This window comes from Aspergillus steynii (assembly GCF_002849105.1).
Source record: "Aspergillus steynii IBT 23096 chromosome Unknown P170scaffold_4, whole genome shotgun sequence".
NCBI classification, from domain to species: domain Eukaryota; kingdom Fungi; phylum Ascomycota; class Eurotiomycetes; order Eurotiales; family Aspergillaceae; genus Aspergillus; species Aspergillus steynii.
In genome coordinates this window covers 2,566,141-2,585,617 of record NW_020194401.1, presented here as the reverse complement: position 1 = coordinate 2,585,617, position 19,477 = coordinate 2,566,141, and the positions used below count along the sequence as shown (strand labels likewise).

General features: G+C 53.3%; 8 protein-coding genes across 8 annotated transcripts; 5 read left to right on the top strand and 3 right to left on the bottom strand.

Annotated features, from left to right (window-relative positions):
• Positions 1 to 10: 10 nt before the first annotated feature.
• Positions 11 to 1,112, bottom strand: rrp36 (putative pre-rRNA processing protein; the record flags this gene model as incomplete). Its single annotated transcript, XM_024844267.1, has 2 exons — positions 11 to 874; positions 945 to 1,112. 2 exons carry the CDS (start codon positions 1,110 to 1,112, stop codon positions 11 to 13), a joined length of 1,032 nt encoding a protein of 343 aa, XP_024704773.1.
• A 192-nt stretch (positions 1,113 to 1,304) lies between these two features.
• Positions 1,305 to 3,670, top strand: P170DRAFT_464886 (NIF domain protein). The gene is made up of 2 exons (XM_024852284.1): positions 1,305 to 1,480; positions 1,549 to 3,670. The coding sequence occupies exons 1-2, from the start codon at positions 1,376 to 1,378 to the stop codon at positions 3,481 to 3,483; spliced, it is 2,040 nt and encodes a 679-aa protein (XP_024704772.1). The 5' UTR covers positions 1,305 to 1,375; the 3' UTR covers positions 3,484 to 3,670.
• A 267-nt stretch (positions 3,671 to 3,937) lies between these two features.
• P170DRAFT_437043 (putative translation elongation factor eEF-1 subunit gamma) lies at positions 3,938 to 5,916 on the bottom strand. Its single transcript, XM_024849274.1, has 4 exons — positions 5,847 to 5,916; positions 5,547 to 5,748; positions 4,567 to 5,283; positions 3,938 to 4,504 (listed from the first exon to the last, which is right to left on the bottom strand). The coding sequence occupies exons 1-4, from the start codon at positions 5,874 to 5,876 to the stop codon at positions 4,218 to 4,220; spliced, it is 1,236 nt and encodes a 411-aa protein (XP_024704771.1). The 5' UTR covers positions 5,877 to 5,916; the 3' UTR covers positions 3,938 to 4,217.
• Positions 5,917 to 6,065: 149 nt separating this feature from the next.
• P170DRAFT_464884 (mitochondrial 37S ribosomal protein uS9m) lies at positions 6,066 to 7,408 on the top strand. Its single transcript, XM_024852283.1, has 2 exons — positions 6,066 to 7,001; positions 7,070 to 7,408. Exons 1-2 carry the CDS (start codon positions 6,173 to 6,175, stop codon positions 7,159 to 7,161), a joined length of 921 nt encoding a protein of 306 aa, XP_024704770.1. The 5' UTR covers positions 6,066 to 6,172; the 3' UTR covers positions 7,162 to 7,408.
• Positions 7,409 to 7,738: 330 nt separating this feature from the next.
• P170DRAFT_184705 (uncharacterized protein) lies at positions 7,739 to 8,573 on the top strand. The gene has a single exon (XM_024842686.1). The coding sequence runs from the start codon at positions 7,912 to 7,914 to the stop codon at positions 8,365 to 8,367; it is 456 nt and encodes a 151-aa protein (XP_024704769.1). The 5' UTR covers positions 7,739 to 7,911; the 3' UTR covers positions 8,368 to 8,573.
• Positions 8,574 to 11,800: 3,227 nt separating this feature from the next.
• P170DRAFT_475758 (uncharacterized protein) lies at positions 11,801 to 13,298 on the top strand (the record flags this gene model as incomplete). The annotated part of the gene is made up of 3 exons (XM_024853287.1): positions 11,801 to 12,653; positions 12,864 to 13,130; positions 13,204 to 13,298. 3 exons carry the CDS (start codon positions 11,801 to 11,803, stop codon positions 13,296 to 13,298), a joined length of 1,215 nt encoding a protein of 404 aa, XP_024704768.1.
• A 1,929-nt stretch (positions 13,299 to 15,227) lies between these two features.
• cnaB (calcineurin regulatory subunit B) lies at positions 15,228 to 16,635 on the bottom strand. Its single transcript, XM_024849273.1, has 5 exons — positions 16,436 to 16,635; positions 16,319 to 16,371; positions 16,186 to 16,259; positions 15,673 to 16,007; positions 15,228 to 15,604 (listed from the first exon to the last, which is right to left on the bottom strand). Exons 1-5 carry the CDS (start codon positions 16,542 to 16,544, stop codon positions 15,594 to 15,596), a joined length of 582 nt encoding a protein of 193 aa, XP_024704767.1. The 5' UTR covers positions 16,545 to 16,635; the 3' UTR covers positions 15,228 to 15,593.
• Positions 16,636 to 16,806: 171 nt separating this feature from the next.
• P170DRAFT_456095 (enhancer of polycomb-like protein 1) lies at positions 16,807 to 19,457 on the top strand. The gene is made up of 4 exons (XM_024851594.1): positions 16,807 to 17,136; positions 17,279 to 17,764; positions 17,842 to 18,138; positions 18,195 to 19,457. Exons 1-4 carry the CDS (start codon positions 16,978 to 16,980, stop codon positions 19,002 to 19,004), a joined length of 1,752 nt encoding a protein of 583 aa, XP_024704766.1. The 5' UTR covers positions 16,807 to 16,977; the 3' UTR covers positions 19,005 to 19,457.
• Positions 19,458 to 19,477: the final 20 nt, after the last annotated feature.

Below are 19,477 nucleotides of genomic sequence, written 5' to 3'. Positions count from 1 at the left end.
TTCAACTATTCTAGGCCATTCTCCGGCGTTTTCTGCCTTCTCCATCGTCACCATCACCCATGCCTCTTCGTTCCATGGGCATCTCCTTCCGCTCCTTGGAAGCCATCTTCTTTCGTCGTCTCTCCAGAGCCTTCGCCCGATCCTTGGAGTTCATGTCCTCGTACTTCTTGAGTAGAACCTGCTTCTTCAGGTCCGACTTCTTCATGTAATAAGGATTGCTCTTCTTTCCTTCGCTGATGAGTTGTTTCTCTCGTTTCTTATGGTCGGCCATGACCTCCTTCTCGCGCTTCTTATTCTCCATCGCTCGTAGACGATCGGACGTAGACCGAATGGTGCGCTTCAATTCCTCCTTTTCGTTCACATTCTTGGTCTTCGCAAGCTGCTCTTTCAATGCTTTAAGTTCATTGGCACGGTATTCATCCAGGAATCCGTACGCCTTTTCGGCGGCTTCTGAGTTTGACCGACTACTTGAGCTCATGACTGTCGGATCAAATCGCGGATCTCGTGACTTGGGGATAGATGGTGGTTCAACGATCGTTCGCTTGCGGGAAACGGCATGCTTGGACGACTGGACCATTGGGGCATGTTTGGAGGAGCGCGATGCTTTCTTCTCGGCATCTTTCAATGCTTGTCGTTTTTGCTCACGTGCCTCGAGGATTCGAGCTCGAATGTCGTCCAGCGGCGATGAAGCGGAAGGTTCCTCGGTCGATTTAGACGGTTTGGAGTGGCGCTTGCTGTTCGAGCCCATAGAAGCTTGTGCTTTGGCAAGGGCGCCGAACGATATGTTGTTGAGAGAGGCTCGTACGTCTTCGTTTCCATCATCGTCGTCTTCGCTTTCGTCCTCGTCCGCCTCGTCTTCGTTTGCGCTGTCCGACTGGGAATCTTGAGCCTGATAGAATTAGCCAACTATGCGGTTTGTACAATGAAGAATTCGGGGTCCAAACCAGATCGTCGACCCCCTCGGAGTCATCTTCGCTCCCATTTTCCGAGTCTGATGCCTCCGAGCCCTCATTCTGGACCCCGGTCTCGGATGGCGCTTCGTCGGAGTAGTCATCTTCGTCATCCTCCGGTCTAGCCCGCACGCGGCGATTCAGGAGATCGGAGATAGCCATGATTTCAGGATCGCACTCCGACAGGTCCAGTTAGGGTTCAGAAGAATGCGACGAGGAGAACTGCGGCGGTGAAGTCGGAGTGGAAAAAAATTCGCGAATACTGCCGTCAATTGGGGCGGTGAGGAGGGCGGGTTTTCTCCCGGTGGCCGATCTCGACCGTTTTGGTTTGCGATTCGATTGCTTTTTGCCATCCGTCGTTTCGTCTTTGCTCCTGAGCCGCTGTCCTTCTTCTTCTGCTGATCGCTTTCGCGCATCCTTTTGGGATGTCCGTCCCATCCTGTCTTTTCGTTGCATTCACTCGTTCGACTTTGACCGGGCCAGCTGCTGCATCCTGTTGTCGCATATCTCACGGTGGAGGGGCCTCCAAGGTACGTACTTACAGACGGGAATCAACGCCCATTGCTCGATCAGGTTGGCCAATCACTGACCATTTTAGTTGATCTCTGTCTATTCGGCGACTTCTAAATCATCAACCGACCCCCTATCGCTCCCCCAGTCTAAGTCAAAGCAACAGCCTACAATTTCAAGTTCGGGCGCGAGTCAATCTTCAGGTCCAGAAATGGGGTTCCAAGGAGGCCCGAAGGAGAGTTTCTCCAGGGTAGGAGATCGACCGGGAAACATTGAATCATATGACGGGGTCAATGGCAATGCTTCGAGAACGTCATGGCGACCATACCGGGGGCGTTGGAACCCAAAATCGGCTCCTAATCGGCAATCGGACAAAAGCGCTTCCAACACTCCTGAGAAAGCGAACGCTGGGAACTCGCGTAGGAATCGCAAAGCGCGCAAGAATCAAGGCCAAAGCTTGAATCCGGAAGCACAGGCATACGGGTCTCAGATGGAGCAGCCGTTCGGTTTCCCCGGGTTGCAATCATCGTCGCAAGCCTTTCCGTCTCAGATGGCTTCCAACAACTCGGGAACAGCTCCAGAGTACCCGCTGAATCTTCCAAATATCAACACCATGCCACCATTCCCGGGCTTTCCAGGCGCTCCGGACGTTTTTAATGGCCAGAGGTTTCAGTTTCCGCCTCTAAACCCATCAGACCAGCAGCAACAGTACCAATCATCTTTCAACGCCCCATCATGGAATGACATGAACAACTCGACGAATCTACTCCCACCGCTGATGCCTTCTCCGGCGTTCATGATGAATATGGGTTTGCAAGATCCGGCACTGACAGGGCCCATGTTCAACGGCTTCCCTTTCCTCCCCTTTGATCCCATGGCCCTCGCATCTGCTGGTTCCACGGGAGGGTTTCCAGCGATGCCAGAGATCCCACCAGAACAGCATTCGAAGAACATCCAGAAGAAAAAATCACAATCAAAACCCCTTCGCACTCCTTCGCCAAGTCAAGGATATCTCTCGCAGTCGTCTCTACCACCCACAGCATCCCAATCTCCCCAGCCCCTACTCATCATTCTTGACCTGAACGGCACGCTCATCTACCGAAAACATCGGCGTTTACCCCCATCATTCATCAGGCGAGCCGGGCTAGATAACTTTCTTAACACATTGCTAAGAGACTACAAAGTCATGATATGGTCCAGCTCCCAGCCGGAAACCGTCAACGCCGTTTGCGAAAAGCTCTTCCCGGGCGACAAGCGAAAGGCCCTCGTGGCCGAATGGGGCCGAGACAAGTTCAATCTCCCGACAGATCAATATCGCGCCAAAATCCAGGTCTACAAAACGTTGGAAACGGTCTGGGCGGACCCGAAGGTCCAAGCCTCCTACCCAAGCTCCCAGGGCAACAAATCCCGCTGGGATCAAACTAACACCATCTTGATCGACGACAGCAAACTCAAGGCAGCCAGCGAGCCGCATAACATCCTTGAGATCCCCGAGTTCACCAACGCCCCCGACGATCCCTCGATCTTCCCCAAGGTTCTTCGCGTCCTCGAGATCCTCGCAAAACACGACGACGCCAGCAAAGTCCTCCGCGACTGGCAGTCCAAGTTATCCGGAAAGACCAATATCCTCGACCTCCCCTTCAACGGCGACACCATTGACTTCCGTTTGCTCAACACCACCACCTCTTCCTCCTTCTCATCCACCCAGAACAACTCTCAACCCCAACCACCCCTTCCTCCGCCAACCGGCCCCGAAGCAGCCGCCCAAGCCCGCAAAGAGCGCCGCAAGGTCCGCAAACAAGAACGCAAGGCGCGCCAGAAGGAGCGAAAATCCCGCAGCACGGACGACGCAAAGCCCGTCCCGCTCGCCGTAGCAGGAGCAGCAGCAACAACAACCGCTACGACTTCATCATCCACCGAGGTCGACCGTCCCACTCCGTCCGCGCGCTCGCCGTCCCCTGCGACGTCGACCGAGTCCGAGAATTTCCTTCTAGATCGATTAGAGGAGTCGTTGAATGTTTAGACGGCGTGCATTGCTTACTGGCATTTGGGATCTACTCTGTCCGTGCATTTGAAATGTTTGCCCGTCTGTTTGTTAGTTGGGTTTGGTTGGATTGGTAGGTTTGATTCATACGGGTCCGCCTGTAGTTAGTTTTGATTTGAGGGATTTTGTTATCCATAGACTATGCATACACTATTCAATAGATACCCCAAGAATTTTTGACTGTGGTGCGGGTTGTATTTGTTTTGTAAGTAGCTGAGTAGATACATATTTGTAAGTACTGCCATATATATCCAATATAGATCCAGGGGGAAGGTACATACAAGGAAGAATCACATAAAGAAGCTACATGTTACGAAGAGGAGAATATTAATATTTAGATGGCAAAGCATCAATCAAGTGCTTGCTGCTGGTTGTATTGCTATGAGCTAGCTACTGCATCATCCAACATCTCAAATCGTAAGCGTGACGTGATATCAAAATTTTTGGTAAAAAAAAAAAAGCTTCGAAGAATGAAAACACGTAAACCGTTCCACGTGGACAGCGTAGACATTAAGGCGGGAGGAGGCAAGGCAGAAGAGCGGACAGGCGGGGGGATGTCAAAACGTCCAACCCAGCTGACCGGGAACACTTTTCACCTTAAAGAGAGGTAGGGTGGCGTGGTTTTCATGGAGCCGGGTCTCATCTGGAAGCTCACCCGACTAGAAAGTAGGTCAGGTTGACAGGGAAATTGTCTGGAGTTCCGACGGAGTCATTTATTTGAAGACGTGGCCATCAACCCAGGGGTATTCCTTGTCGTTGATGGTGACGGAGGTGTCCCAGGCCCACATGTCCTCGATGTACTTGCGGTCCTCATCCTTGGAGGGGTCGAGCTTCTCGAAGTTGTAGCTCTCCCAGTCGGGGGCAACATCGAAAGCAGGGGCGTGCTCCTGGCCACGGACCAAGAAGACACCACGGATGATGCAGTCGTAGTTGGTACCGAAGACGGACTGAGCACCGAAGAGGTACTTGCGAGAGCCCTCAAGACGAGCGTGGAAGCCACCTGAAGGGAGAAGAATCAGTATCAGGATCGTAGCAGACAGGGGTAAAGAACAAAACACATACCGATCAGGTTGTTGGCCATGAAGGTGAGCTTGAGCTCGTTGTCGTACTTGTAGTCGACACGCCACAAGGAGTACTCCTCGGGCTTGTAGTTCTGCCAGAACCAGGGGAGGGAGGTGGGGCGAGTGTCCTCGTTAGAGTAGAAACGCTTCCAGTCGTCGAGGACGAACTCGGGCTTGCCAAGAGCCTCAAGGGGGTGCTTGGCCTTCTTGGGGGCCTCCTCAGCGGGCTTCTCAGCGGCGGGGGCGGCGGGGGCAGCCTCCTTCTTGGGCTTCTCCTCCTTCTTGGGAGCGGTGTACTTGATGATCTCGTCAACAAGGACGGGCTTCTCAACAACAGCCTTGAAAGCGGGCTGGTTGATGATGGTCTGGTACCATCTGGCGATGGCGGGGTTCTCGGAGCGGAAGGTCTTGTCCAAGACGGTGGCGAAGGCCCGGGTGAGGAGGGCGGCAGCGAAGAAATCGGCCAGGGTGATACGCTCACCAACAAGGTAGGTGTTGGCAGTGAGGTGGGTGTTGAGAACGGAGAGGTTCTTCAGGGCAGCCTTGGAAGCCTCGTCGACGTTCTTCTTGTTGTAGGCGTCCAGACCCATCAAGGGGCGGTACCAGGCACCGAAGCGGGGGAGGACCTCGGCGTTGACATAGGACAACCAGCGGAGGATGGAAGCATAGTCCTGCTTGGTCTTACCCAAGAGGGTGGTCTTCTCGTTCTGGGAGGTCACTGGGCGGCAATTAGCTCATCGCGTCGAGAAATGAAACCATATCAACACATGTGGAGAAAGGGTTGAAAAAAAAATCGAAAGCGACTTGAAAATTTTCCGCCCCCAAAGCGGGGTAACAAAGAAAATTTGGTTCAGAGGTGTAAATTATCAACACTGTTTGTTCTGCCAGGGATAACTAGTAATAAAAAAATTGCTCATCATAGAAGACGCTGATTGTGTGTGTGTATGTATTATGAAAAAGAAATGCGTTGCAATGGCTTACCGTAGACGGCGATGGCAATGGCCTCGGAGAGAGTGTAGCCATTGGCACCCTCGAAAGCAGGGATCTTGCCCAGGGGGCTGAGCTTGGTGTACTCGGCCGACTTGTTGAAGTCAGCAGCAGAGTTCGCCTGGGTGTTAACCAACTCCAACTCAACGTCGTTGGCCTTGGCCGCGACGAGGATGGCGATGGTGCGACCGTTGTCCTGAGGGGGGATGTCAAATTAGCCAACCGATAACCCAGAAGAAAGACAGATGCATCTGGACTGTCAACAGAGACAGAGGACAGGGGGGCAAGACATACAGGCAGACCGTAGAGCTTTCCGAAGGCCATTGTGAAGGATGATGGATGGGGAGGGGAAGAGGGAGAGAAGAAGGGAGGAAGAAAGTCGAGGGGTTTCAACGAAATTTTGTGCGAATCAGACGGAGTCGGCGCCGGAGGAACGTTTGCTCGTCCACGTGACTGCGCGAAAAACCTCAGGGCCGCCCGGATTCGGCATCGCCGCCTCCAGCCCATTTGAGCTGCCGTCGCTTCGAGTCCCGTCCTCCCTGGCCCGCTGCCGTCTCTCCTGTTTTTCTCGATTCCTCCCGCCCAAGCCCAGGTCTTTTGCCCATCCGGCATCTCGCGCCATGGCCTGGCAAACGCCCAATTGCATCGTGCAGGCGATGCAATCCGTCCGCCGGACGGCTCACTTGCGGCCTGTCCTCCGGGCCCCGAAGCTGGCCTCCCCGACCCTGCTTCACCACCAAAGAAACGTCCGCGGCTATGCCATGGAGGTTGCGCCCGCTCCCGAGATCGACCTGGAGACGTTCAGAGCGCGGCCGGCCCGGATTGTTCCTGCCTCGGCCGCCTACTTCTCCGGCAGTCCTAGATTCATCGATCACCTGCTGCGATTAGAACACATGTTGGCCAAGTCTGCGGCCATCCCGACGGTATCCCCGGCCGACGCCCCTCGGAAGGCATGGCTCAAGCTGCCTCAATTCCGCGACTTTGTCGGCGAGAACGTGCCCACGAAGAAATACAAGCACCTCGTGAAGATCTTGCAACGGCTCAACCGGATCGACCCCATGGTGATCCCGACGGAAGTGAGGACCACGCTGGATTCGTTCGTTCGCCCGGGTAACCCCTACGCGAACAAGCCACTTCCGCCGACGGTGGACGAGATGGGCCGGGCCCGGGGCCGAGGAAAGCGAAAGGAATCGTCGGCCGTCGTTCATCTGGTCGAGGGAGAAGGAGAGATTCTGGTGAACGGGAAGAACCTGCTCGAGGTCTTCCCTCGGGTGCATGACCGGGAGAGTGCGACGTGGCCCTTGAGATGTACCTCGAGACTGGATAAGTACAACGTGTGGGCGACCGTCCGCGGAGGAGGAGTTACTGGACAGGCCGAGGCTATTACGCTGGCGCTGGGACGCGCACTGATGGTTCAGGAGCCTGCGTTGAAGCCCGTCCTGCGGCAAGGTACGTTCTCCTTTCGTTTCTTTTTCTTTCTCATCCACCCGTTCCGTTGCTAACTATTCCCCTAATAGCCGGCGTCATCACGGTGGATGCCCGTCGCGTGGAAAGAAAGAAGGCCGGCCATCTCAAGGCCCGCAAGAAGCCCGCCTGGGTCAAGCGTTAAAGTCGGTCTTGGGTCGATCTTCTGGGGTTGGTGCCCCCCCCCCTATTCTGTGTATCCCTTGTGTTTCCTTTCCCTCTCCCTGTATTATTTTGATGTACCCTTGTGATTCTCGACGACTGTATATCCTGTATTGCGAGCATCCCTTTCCAGATGTCATGGTCGTTTCAAAGTACGACACTGCATGGTCTCGGCGACAAGCATGTAACTATTGGCGTTAATTCATCCAAATCAATTTGTCGTATTGGACCAATTATTGGGTATCACGAAGTCTCGGAGACGATTCATTGGACGAACCGAGCGAATTCAGGCCGCCTGGACGCTGCGGGGGTCAAAAGCTCCTCGGTCCATTTCCTGAAGCCCGGGGGAGTCGACAATAAGACCGGACGAGCGGTCCAGACTATTTGATTCTATCGATGGCCAAGGAGTACCCGTTACACAAGCAAGGCCAGTAGGTATACGCTATGGCGCACTAGTTCCTCGAGCAGTTCGTCGGGCTTTCAGCAAATACGATGTCAAAGCCAAAATGAATATAACAAAGAAGCAAGTAATAAAGTCAAAATCCGACCCGTACGTACGCGCATCCAGCAGAGTCAGCGTACGAATCACCGGGAGTGATGGGGTTACACCGTTGCAGACTATGCAAGCTTGTAAGAACCGACGCAGCGAACACCAAGAGGGAATGCTAATGATGATGATAATAAATTATAGTACTAATAATCAACAGGGATTAGACAACCAGAACCTGTCCTGATGACAGTGACTCAGATCAGTCACCAATGTAGGAGTTCACCGAGAGAGTCCGAAAACTTCAGGGAACTTCAGGGCGGGCTTTGCCTGATATGCCACGGTATAGGCACCACGCTACATGGAATTCCGGATGTCCCGTGGCAGTGGAGCAAACGAGCTCCCTCCCCTGACCAAAGAACGGGCATAGATGGCGAGGGGACCGTCCGTCGATTCCCCAGGACTTCTCCAATCGTTCCCCAGTCTCCTGAAAGGGACGCAGTGGCATACGCGGACGCTCCCGGCGCCGCTCGGACCCGGTCATATGGATTTGATAGCCACGGGGCTTCGACCGGGCGCGAGGAGCACGGGTTGTGCATTGGGGGAGTCTGCAGAAGACCGGTTGACACGCCAGTCCGTTCAGGGGTTGTTGTCAACAGGGCAGACGACACCTTGTTGGAGGGCCGTGGCAGACGTAATTGATATATGACCAACCCCGTTGCTGGGGAGACATACCCCGACACTGAACAAAGCAGTCGGGGCTGCAAAAGTACATGCACCTCGTGTAATCCGAAATGATTTGCCCGCAGAGCGAGAGGAAATCTTTTGGAATCCACGGGAAAAGAAAACGTGCCACAAGCGTGAACGAGCGGCCGTCCACGAGTGACTAAGACATGGAACCGGGGAATTTTTCCAGAGAAGCGCCACCAGCGAGATCACTTGCTATAGTTAGCCTGAAGGGAGTGGAAGTTGGAGGGCGTGTGGTTCCGGTGACCCAAGTTTGACATATCCGACATGACCCACCGATATCCCTGGCCTCTAGGGGTCGATCTGGTTGCAGGACATGTAGGGATGTTTCGGCGTCGACAGCTGTGGTGAGCCAGACGGATTGGCAATCATCCTACAGGGGACCCTCCAGTCATCTCCGGGGCGGACTGGGATGACGGAGACCCGTCGATTGGGTGACGGAAGCCCCGGTGGAGCGTTAACCGCGCTGCGCACTCAAGATTTGGACCACGAGGATTGATTCGGAGACCCATTGGATCAGATGCGCCCTCCTGAGGGGATTGAGCTCGCCTCCTCGAGATGGAGGACCGGGGGGGAGACAGGACCCGGGATGGGCACTCGTGTTCTGTATGACCTGTCGAGACGCGACAGACGGAACCTCGCAATGGGAAGCCGAGGAGGCATGATGTCAGGACGGCGGCGATGATGATCATAATAGGGCAACGATATAGACCGAAGGGGCGAGGGCAGGAACAGAGCAAACCGGGTCGTCCCGATCGAGCCAAGCAGCACGAGCAGAGGCTGCAGACACTGCATCGACAGATTAAAAATGACGGGTCCAATATCCAGGCATGATCCGATCGCGATCCCGATGCATTCATTCGCATGGGCCAAATTAGCGATTGATTAAAATGGATGTGCAGCGATTCCGTCCGCCGCCAGTGTTGCAACCAAGACGATTAGCGTGAGGCTGTAACCGCCTCACTTTTGATTTGTTTTTATTTGTCTCATTTGAAACCGTGGCAGGGTTGAGCAATGGATTTTGCGGGACCAGAGGTCAGAAAGGCGGAGGTCAGACCGATGATTCCAAATCCACGGGCCTCGATTGCACCCACAGCATCGGGGCGGCTCCAGGCGAATGACGGCGGAATGCAGACGCCGATCGTCGTGAGGGATGAAGTGTTGACAGAAAGCCGGGACGAAAGGATTGGGCGAGTGTCCGGGGGCGTGGATTAGCTCTTCCGGGTGGATCGCGGACTCTGACTAAAAGACAGAGTCAAGACAAAAAGGGCCAAAAGGTGGATCTGCCTGTGAGAAGGCCGGATTGGCCCGACGCGAATCCCAGCTGGCCGGAAGGTGTGAGACTAGCCAGGCACATCGAAGCACCTATCCTAGTACTAGATACTAGATACTACGCAGTAGATACGAGATACTAGATACTGGATACTGGATACTACCTACTGGATCCCGGAATTGGGGCCAGTGGATCCCTTCAGCCCATCGCATGGTCTGCCATCCGTCGCCTCATTTCGAACTGCATCCTCAAGCAGGAGGAACCCGTTCCGGCTGAATGGTTCGTCAATCCCTCAGGATCGCCTGGACGCGATGGGAGATCGGCGTTCTCGGGCTTTCCAGGCGCCTGGAAAGCGTCGAGGTTGGAATAGGCATTGATTGGCCCGAGGACGAGCCATGGAACGCAGGCGTCAACCTAATCCTGTAGACATTCTCCATGTGTATACTCCGTGCAAGACGAAGGACGAGGCACTAGACCCAAGCAGCATCTCCTCCGTCTCTAGTCTCGGAAGTGGATATTCGCCAGAATTATCTATCAAGTCGAGGAATGGAGGTTCAGGCGTCAATCCCAAGAGGGAAACAGGAAAAAGAAAAGAAAAAAAGGATTGGAGAGGCGTCCATTGTTCTGCCTGTATTTTGTTATTTTATTTCTTTTCTTTTTTTCCTTTTCCTTCTTCCTTTCCCTGTCTCCGTCTGTCTCTCTCTCTCCGCCGCCTGTTCTTTTTTTATTTTATTTTCTTTTCCCTTCCTTTTTCTTTTCTTTTTTCCATTTTATTTTCTATTCGTTTTATTTTATTTTATTTTCTTCCTTGTTTCCGTCCCTCCATCCTTCTTCTGGGTCGACGGTGGGGAGAAGGACGAGAAGGATGATGATAACTCGTCCAAAGCCCTCGTTTGCTCTCTCTCGAACACTCGACGATGTCATTCATCCTCTCCATCCTCTTCTCTTCTCCATCCCGACAGGCTGATCTGCCCCTCCATCCGTCAATACTCAATAGTTGCCTTTCCCCCCCGGGAGATCGTCGAATCCTGTTTGCGCCTGGTATAAGTATTGCCCCCCCAAGCCCTCATTCTCGTCCGGACTCTATCGCTGCCTTGTCTCGCTCCCCACTTGCTGTCTCGTCGGTCATGATTGATTCCCAATAAGAACTTTGGGCTGCAATTCGGAGCATAAGCCATTGGACCTGCTGAAACGTATGAAAGGGAAACATCGGTGACCCCCAATCAACTTGCAACCCGACGCTCTCTAGTCTGGTTTGAATTTCTTTTCTTTTTCGCCTTCATTCGTCGCCATCTTTCTTTATTACCTCATCTCCTTTTTTTGAGATCGACCGGGATCCTCTGGGTCCGCCTCTCCAATCGTCGGTTTTCGGGAAGCGTTGGAGAAGGATTGCGGTGCTTTAAGTATATCCTGTCCCTTTTTTTTCCCCCCTCGTCGCTCTGTGTGCGCGCATTTGTTTGCCTCCGTTTCTTTCTTTCTTTCTCTCTCCCTCGCCCTCTCCTTCCTTCTGTTTTCTGGATTCTTTCGCTATTTGCGTCGGTCCCTCCATTGCCTCCGACTGTTGTTCTCTTTCCCTGTGTTTCTTTTCTTTTCTTTTCTTTTTTTTTGATGTCTGACCCGTGCCCCTCCATCTATACCCCTCCATCGTCATCCTTTGAATGTCTTCGGGACTAACCTTCCCTACCCACCCTTAGATCGCACGTTCTAGATTGGTACCGGGGTTCTTGTACAAATCGTGATTCCGTGGGACCTATAGGCGCGCCTAAGCCTACGAGCACTGCTGGCTAAGATCTCAATCCCTGTCCGCCTGTACTCCGACAGAAAGGAAACAGAAGGCTACACGCAGGGCCAAAGCTTTTCCAGAAAACACATCCAAGAAAAAAAAAAAAAAAAAAAAAAGACCCGGTGACATTAAAACAATATTCTTTTCGAATAAATCCCACGAACAAGGTCTTCTTCCCCCCTTAACCTTATCTCCCTCTTCCCTCCCCCCGGATACGTCCCACTCCCGCCAAACTGGAACCATACGCAAGTCCGCCGCTCTCCCCTCCGGCGCATTGGTCCCTTGATCCCAACCGCGTGTGTAGGGACGCTCTGTGGGACCGGCTGGGTGGTATGGATGGCGATACCCGTCGTCTGAAGCAACATGAACAGGCACAGTTTGCGACGCGGGCAGGAATGGCCCGTCGTGCGGTCTCGCGACCCTCCGGGGCCGCGGCGGATCGATTCAGGCAGGCGGCCCTTCAACCGACACGTGGAGATGCGCCGTCCCAGGCGACGGGGCGCGGACGGATGCCCACATACCTAGATTACGGATACCCCGACGGTGCCTTTCCAGGCGGCTCGCTGCAGGGTGACGAGTTACAGCCGTATGCGCCGACGTTGCGCGACCAACAGCGTCAGCCGGTGCAGCAGCCGTCGTTCGCCGGCTACGAGTCCGAGATGGTCTACAACCTCAACCAACAGGGCCCGACGCAGTCGCCGTACGAGGTCGTGCCACCCTACCCGACACGGCAATCTGCAGCGATGGACGCGCTCTCCTCGCAATTCGCCGTTCCACAGTATTATAATGAGCCGACTGGAGCCGGCGTTCCGGCCGTGGGCTCGCCCTACCTGGCCTCGCAGCTGCCGCTGGCTGCTTATAACCAGCCGGGCCCCATTGGTCGCTCCGGCTCGACGCAGCCCTTTCCCGCAACCATGGCCGACATGACCCCGGTGGGCACGACCGGACGCCTGGAGCCGTCGCCGCCGTCGCAGTTGCAGTCGCAGACCCAGCAGCAGCAGCCGCCGCCGCCGTCATCGCAGGGCGCAGGCGGCGAATCCTTCGGCCATCCGAACGAGTCGTATGGGCAGTTCCATCAGGCATTGCGAGAGATCTTCAAGGACACGCGTGCCGGCCGATTGGTAGAGGCTAGTCGATCACTCGTGAATATCTCCGAGTGGCTTGTGACTAATGCGCGGGAACTGGGTATGTTTCGCCCTTAGCGTTTGTCTAATTCTTCCTTAATCTTGATTATTTACCCACTCCCCTCTGCCCCTAAAAAAAAAGCACCGACCCTTACACTACATGCATAGTGGCCAATGCCCGCCAGTCCTGCTGGTTGTTATTTGTTCATAAATTAAATCCCGAGCACCTGGATGAGGCTAATCTCGGGATCCGTACCCTGCTCCGGAACAGGCATCTTACGCGACGATCAAGTGCTTTATGCCGACCGACTCCAACTCTGGAATGACTTCAACATCTGTTGGCTGGCCGTCTGCCAGAAACAAAAGGACCTGACGCAGGAGCTGCTGCAGACGGGCCGCCAACCGCCCCGGACCAACCTCTTGACCAGCGAGGTCATGGAAACGCTCGGCAAGGATCTCATTTCGTTATGCGATCGAATGGAGCAGCACGGCTTGGTGGATTACCAAATGGGAATCTGGGAGGAAGAGATCCTCTGTGGTAAGGTCTATTCCCTCCGTACTCTGTAGGGTCCCCGGACGACGTGGTCGCCCAACTAACAGACACTCTCTAGTTCTAAGTCAATGCCTGGACCTCATGGAAAGCCGACCCGAAGTCCTCCGTCCCCAGGCGATTCCCGTGCCTGCTACGGCAACCTCGCGATCGTGAGGATTCATGCATCTCAATGCATGGGGATTATTGGGGTCCGTTGCCTGACAAGAGGGTACAGACCGTACTTTTTTTTCTTGTTTCGCGGTTGGGCCACTGCTCAGTTGCAACCTAACGCAGGAACTAATTTAGTTCCGAACCTCCTGGGAGGACCAGACCAAAACTATCGACTACTAGATCCCTGCGGCTGCGTGCCTACCATCATCTCTCTTTTTCTTTTTGCTTTTTTTCTTTCTTTTTCTTTTTTTTCCCCTTGCCCCTCTTGGCCCCTTTTCATTCTGAGGGCTTTTTTTTTTATTTGGCGGGCTTTAATCAAGTTGCTTAGCGTCATGAGACATCACCAACTTGTACACCTACATTAGGGTTATCCACTCCGATGGGCTGTGATTGAACCTGCAGATGCCTTCGGTCTGTTCGGGACAAAACATCCACTCCCCTTCCTCGTGACGATGCTGAAAACAGAAAGAGAAAAGAAAAAAGAAAAAAGAGCCACTAGAGGAAAAGGAAAGAGAAAAAAAATAGGGGGAGAACAAAAGAAAACCCGTCAGACGGCCACTATTGGCGTTCTTCCAAGTTCTCTGGCAAATGGCGTTGGCGGCGCCTTCTGGGGCTGGAATATACCGGAGGGCGCTTTTTTCCTGGGGATTTTTTGCATCACGCGTTACGCAACAAGCTTGGGCGAGGGGGCGTATATTCGGGCGAACCTACCGGACATAGATCTTATGCTTTTTTTTTTGTCTTTTCTGTCCTTTCCTTTTTCCCTTTTTTTCTTCCCCTCGATCAGTGCGGCTGACACCCTCACTGGAGACTGCGAGAAGAACGACAGTTCCCCAATTCCAGTTTCCAGGATCAGGGTCGGCATACGTGCATGACCCAAGCGGTCGGGCTGACGCGGGCTGATCGCCGGCAATCCCCGATTTTTATTTTTATTTTTATTTTGCCTTCTTTCCTTGGTTCTGGCTGAGGGTTCCCCGCGAAGGATGAAGGTGCCTTCCTCGTGTCGTGAGGCGTGACTGGTGCCGATCCTGCAATCGATCGGATTCAATGCATCGACTTTGATGTCATCGCCGGACTGACTTGGTCTTGGACTGGGTCTGCAAGGAACCAGAAATGGATGTGGGATTTGGGAATGACTATATGTGACGTGATGGACATGTACGATAATTTCCTTTCTTTCTTTTTTTTAGATACTTTTCTCTAGTCTCTTTTTTTTTTTTGCCACAATTACGAGATACCCGTGTTGCAGGAGAAACCAGTGCTTTGTTAGTAGGGGGAGTAGATGTTGGGGTTTAAGAATACTACATTCATTGTAGAGACCAGTTTTGTTGGAATTCCAGGACATGTACAGCCTAATTACTACCAGTAGATTATTTGATCCCACCAAGAACAGAAAGTCAGCTCCGAAGCCCATCCGAGTAAGACTTTATATATCACATCACCTCAGCCCGACCCCAAAGACACCCACGCCCACGTTGAGTCGAGCGACCAGGTACTGGGGAAATACTAAATCGTGCTGCAGGACGCCACTAACACCACTATATTAGCGAAAACCAACCAGTAGCTTCCAAATGGTCGCAATTCATCCCAACTACTCCGTAGGAAGTCCATCTCTATACAATCGACGCTAAGCCCAAACAAGACAAGGCCGGGGATAAGCATCCCCTCTCCTGTGGCAGGCGGTCGAAAGGTGCAGAACACCGATAGCAGAGAAGAGATAACACTTGATAGTGATATATCTGGATGGGTTGAACATCAAGGTGGCGGATTATTTTAAGATGGTGAAGATGGAGTGACGGTGGTATGTTATTCTATTTCTTCTTTCTCAGTTTCTCAAGTGGTGTTGTAATGTTCCTGTCTAATTGGGAGAAACTGTAGGGTTCCACGGACTGGGAGTATATAGCAAGGGGAAGAGAGAGAGAGACGAGATGTGTGATTTCTCGAGATTGTAAATATTTGATAGGCTAGGTTATGTGCAGAATATAAGCAAGTAGGTAGGTGGGTAGATAAGTGTCATGCTAATTGCCAGGTCTGTCAATGCCTGTGACAATCATTCATCAAGCAAGCAAGCAGGATCACGAGTAGAATAAAAGAAACAGTCAAAAGCACCCTCTTTAAACTACATGTCCGTAGGTGGTAGGTCATCATCGCTATCATAATCATATCAAGGTCGAAATAGTAGATCAAATCGATCACAGTCGGGGAAAGTCGATCCGGTCGAGGCTAGTTCCGGAGCCGCGAGAGCGAATACAGAAACAACCCGACAGAAGCGAAGAGCAAAGCGGGAAAAAGAAGGGGCTAGATTTGGCCTGCTCAAAAAGATCAGCATCACTCAATATCCCCGCAATCAAAGACCAGGGACCGGGAGGCAACATACTCAACGTCATACTCAGACTAACGTCCGTATTCTCCACCATGTCGGTGAACTCCTCGAAGCTGATCTTGCCATCCTGATCCTTGTCGGCCTCCATGATCGTCTTGTCGACGATCTGCTGTAGCTGCACGTCCTTGAGGTTATTGCCGACCATCATCTTCAGCACGATGAACAGCTCGCCGTTGGAGATGTATCCGTCCCGGTCGATGTCGTACACCTTGAACGCGAACCGCAGCTTCTCCTCTTTGTTGCCCTTGGAGCTGAATGCTGATAGACCCGACACGAACTCTTGGAAGTCGACATCACCGCCGCCGTCTTCGTCGAAAATGGCGATCATCCTGCGAGAGGTAGGGGTGTTAGGTGCTGAGTCTTGCTTGGGTATGTGTGTATGCCAATGGCTCCAGTCGGTCGAGATTCTTTTTCCTCCGCATCGCTCTCTGCGCTCCTTATCTGACCTTCCTCTCCGCCGAGGCTCGGGAGCGGGCCTTCACCCGGGTGAATTGATTTCCGACGTACCTCGTTGCGAGCGGGTTGGATGACACCTGCGGAAGGGAAAGGAATTCGTCGCGATCAATGGTACCCGAGCTGTCCTGTCGGAAAGAATAAGTCCAAGTCCGGGAACCCTCCTACGAACGATGTCAATGCGTACTTTGTCCAGCTTCATGAAGCGCTTGCGAAGTCGGTCCACCTCGTCGCGGTCGACTGGGAGAATGAGCAGAGTCAGCGCGACCGGGTCACATCGCCGGCCGAACGGGGAGGAACTCACAGTTGGACGCCGAAACAATGTTGTCGAACAGCTGCGACGTTCCGACCGAGCCTCGTCGTCGGCGCGCATCGTAGAGGGCGGCGGCGTTGGGCCCACCGGACGGGTCCATGGCGGCGGGGATGGGACGGGGACGAGGCGAGGAGAAAGAAGGGAGGGGAAGGGATGGGGGTTCGTTCAGGCAACGGAAGGGGGGGTGGTATGGAGGAGGTGGAGGGAGACAACAACATCGCAGCCGCCAAGGGCAGCGACGGAGCAGCAATTTGATATCGGCCAGCCCCGCACTAACCGGAAACGGACAGGCAAGCGAACCCCTGAGGCCGTGCGCGGCTCCAAAACAGGCCACCGCCGGGTGACATTGCAACGTCAACCCAACCGCTGGCGCTGAGACGACGAGATTTCCGCCGTCAATATCTCCCCCCTTTCCATCGATTCTCATCAAGAAATTACATCTACGCGATCTCGCATGATCAGACCTATCCGGCGATACTAATTTTATCCCCCCTCGCCCATGGTTGCCGCCTAAAACGCGCCCCGAAGTTCGCATGACTAGGTACGGGGGAATGGGGAGGACGCGCCCGAAAAAGCTCACCTCCAAGGCCTCAATCCCCATAGTTCGAGAACAGGACATAGATGTCATTGAGGACGAAGTCCAAAATGCCCTACAACAGATCGAAACCGGTGTTGAGAAGGCGGAGGAGTCCGTAAGTCTTCCTCCCCCCGAATCGGCTTGGCCATCCCTGCACGTATCACGTGACATCATCACGACCTCCGCCCGTCGTGAAAATTTCGCACCCCCAGATAGGGACCCCCCCAACTTGGCACCGACTAACGCGATCTCCATAGGAATTCCATCTGCAAGTCGCGATAAGCGCAACTGCCCAAGGAAAAGTAAATGAAGCCCATATCCCGACGCCGGAGACGCTCCTCAGTAATCTCCGATATGACGAGCTTTACCCTCCTACTTTCTCGCAGCCCGCGACGTACATCCGCTTCTCCTCCACCGTCGAGGATTGTTGCGGATGTGCATACAACATGACCGATGAGGATGATGTCTTCCTCAAGATCATGAACCAAAAGCGGAATGCTGGCGAACCGCCATGCACCGAGGACCAATTTGAGGAAGTGATGAACTTCTTCGAAGAGACCACGCAGACCAAGCAACCATTTGCTGCTGTAGATAACCCTCCTGTCCTGAGCTTTGCAGACATGCAGGAGTCCATGGACGCAGCCGTAGAGGACAGCGTAAAGCAATTCGCCAAGGACATATACGAGCATTGGAAGTCAAGGAGGATGAGCGACGGCAACCGGTCTCTCGTGTCAAACCTCAAGGCAAGTACTCGATTTCAAATCGAGACCGCGGGGTCAAACCCGACATGCAAATTTCATGCGCTAACCCTTTCGCACAGTTTGAAACCGGGCAAGATACTGATGACTCTGACCCATATGTCTGCTTCCGTAGGCGGGAAGTTCGCCAGATCCGCAAGACCCGTGGTAGAGATGCCCAGAGTGCCGATAAACTGAGGAGACTCAGGAAAGAGTTGGAAGACGCTCGGCAGTTGGTCGCTTTGGTGCGCCAGCGCGAGGTGGCAAGGAAGGAAATGCTTGCAGTTGAGAAGCAAGTTTTCCTGCAACGGTCCGAAGTCAAGGAGATGAAGAGGAAACTCAACATCAAGGATGATGATGAGGACCTCATCAACCAGAAGGTAAGCGTGGAACCATGGCCATCGTCGTACTGCAAGGATACTGATCTCTATGATAGCCCAAGAAGAAGCCGGCAGAAGTGCCAGCAGCGCAGCGTCCCGCACCTCAACTTCGGATGCCGCCAAAGGCCAGCACCCAAGTTACGGAGGATTTGCAGCTCTTGGAGGATGTTCAAGCAGACAAAGAGAACGAGATCCTGCGCGATATCAAGCAGAACATCTCGAAGCACGTCAAGTGGAACGAGGGCTATTTGGACCTCACCACGGTGCCTCTTTCGCCATCTCCGGAAAGGACGTTCGACGCTGCTTTTCGGCCGGCGATTACCACACAACTGCCAACCCCTCCATCATCCGATTCGTCAGAGAATATGTCGGGTTCAGCTTTAGATACCTTCAATTCCTTAGCCTTCCGGGATAATTTCGCTCCTCATGCCATGGAGTTGAGCGACGACACGAGCAAGATGCCTGCGTTCAGGAGACGTATCGGGCGTGGCGGACGCTTGTGGATTGACCGTCGAAACTTCGCGTCGCGCTGTAGAGCAGAGATGGATCCTTGGAAAGCCGATCGATTCAAATATGACCAAGAGGATTCGGACGAGGAGCCAGAGTATGAACGCGATCCGTACGACATCCAACTTATGCAACATCGAGCCATGATCGTGGCCAAAGCCCGGGATCAAGCAGCTCAAGCACATGCGCAGGCGCAGGCTCAAGCCCAAGCCCAAGCCCAGGCCCAGGCCCAAGCACAGGCCCAAGCACAGCAGCGGCGAATGCAAGCTGAACAATCAGCGAATAATCCGCCAAACATGGGACAGACAATGGGATCAAATCCCGGGCCTGGTGCCGTTGCCCCTGTAGCCGAGACATGAGCTGGGCTTTTCTTTTCTCTCTCCTCTTTATCCCCCCTTTTATTCTTTTAATCCCCTGCACCACCTTTTTTTCACCTTTTCTCACCCCGCATTTGACAGGCGTTCTTCAAGCTTGTTTTTTTTTTTCTCACGGACCCCTTGTACTTTTACACCCTCGACACACTGATCGTGAGATGCCTCTGAAAGTTTCTTCGATTCCAACCCCATACCCACATATTCACCTGCTCCCTGAGCATTGTGAAGCAAACCAAAAATTTCAGGATAATGTCGCAGATGGATGCTTTTTCTTTTTCTCATGACATGACCCTGTTATGCCGCTGTTAGTGTACATAGTGACCTGCTCTTTTGTTTCTCTCTCGACGCCGATCAGTCGATAGACTCTTGTATGGATAGCGAAGCTATGAAGTCAGCAACGAAATAAACAAAAATCTAATATCCGATACAAACGAGAAGAAGAATCAAAGAAGTAATTG

Coding starts and splice junctions, on each gene's coding strand:
- P170DRAFT_464886 (XM_024852284.1), top strand. CDS start 1,376: ATGTCCGTCCCATCCTGTCTTTTCGTTGCATTCACTCGTTCGACTTTG. Junction 1,481..1,548: donor ACGGTGGAGGGGCCTCCAAG/GTACGTACTTAC, acceptor TGACCATTTTAG/TTGATCTCTGTCTATTCGGC.
- P170DRAFT_437043 (XM_024849274.1), bottom strand. CDS start 5,876: ATGGCCTTCGGAAAGCTCTACGGTCTGCCT. Junction 5,749..5,846: donor GAAAGCTCTACGGTCTGCCT/GTATGTCTTGCC, acceptor ATCCCCCCTCAG/GACAACGGTCGCACCATCGC. Junction 4,505..4,566: donor CATGGCCAACAACCTGATCG/GTATGTGTTTTG, acceptor TTCTCCCTTCAG/GTGGCTTCCACGCTCGTCTT.
- P170DRAFT_456095 (XM_024851594.1), top strand. CDS start 16,978: ATGACTAGGTACGGGGGAATGGGGAGGACGCGCCCGAAAAAGCTCACC. Junction 17,137..17,278: donor TTGAGAAGGCGGAGGAGTCC/GTAAGTCTTCCT, acceptor CGATCTCCATAG/GAATTCCATCTGCAAGTCGC. Junction 18,139..18,194: donor AGGACCTCATCAACCAGAAG/GTAAGCGTGGAA, acceptor TCTCTATGATAG/CCCAAGAAGAAGCCGGCAGA.
- cnaB (XM_024849273.1), bottom strand. CDS start 16,544: ATGGACCCGTCCGGTGGGCCCAACGCCGCCGCCCTCTACGATGCGCGC. Junction 16,260..16,318: donor GCTTCATGAAGCTGGACAAA/GTACGCATTGAC, acceptor TCTTTCCGACAG/GACAGCTCGGGTACCATTGA. Junction 16,008..16,185: donor TCCAACCCGCTCGCAACGAG/GTACGTCGGAAA, acceptor TACCTCTCGCAG/GATGATCGCCATTTTCGACG.
- P170DRAFT_464884 (XM_024852283.1), top strand. CDS start 6,173: ATGGCCTGGCAAACGCCCAATTGCATCGTGCAGGCGATGCAATCCGTC. Junction 7,002..7,069: donor GAAGCCCGTCCTGCGGCAAG/GTACGTTCTCCT, acceptor TTCCCCTAATAG/CCGGCGTCATCACGGTGGAT.
- P170DRAFT_184705 (XM_024842686.1), top strand. CDS start 7,912: ATGACAGTGACTCAGATCAGTCACCAATGTAGGAGTTCACCGAGAGAG.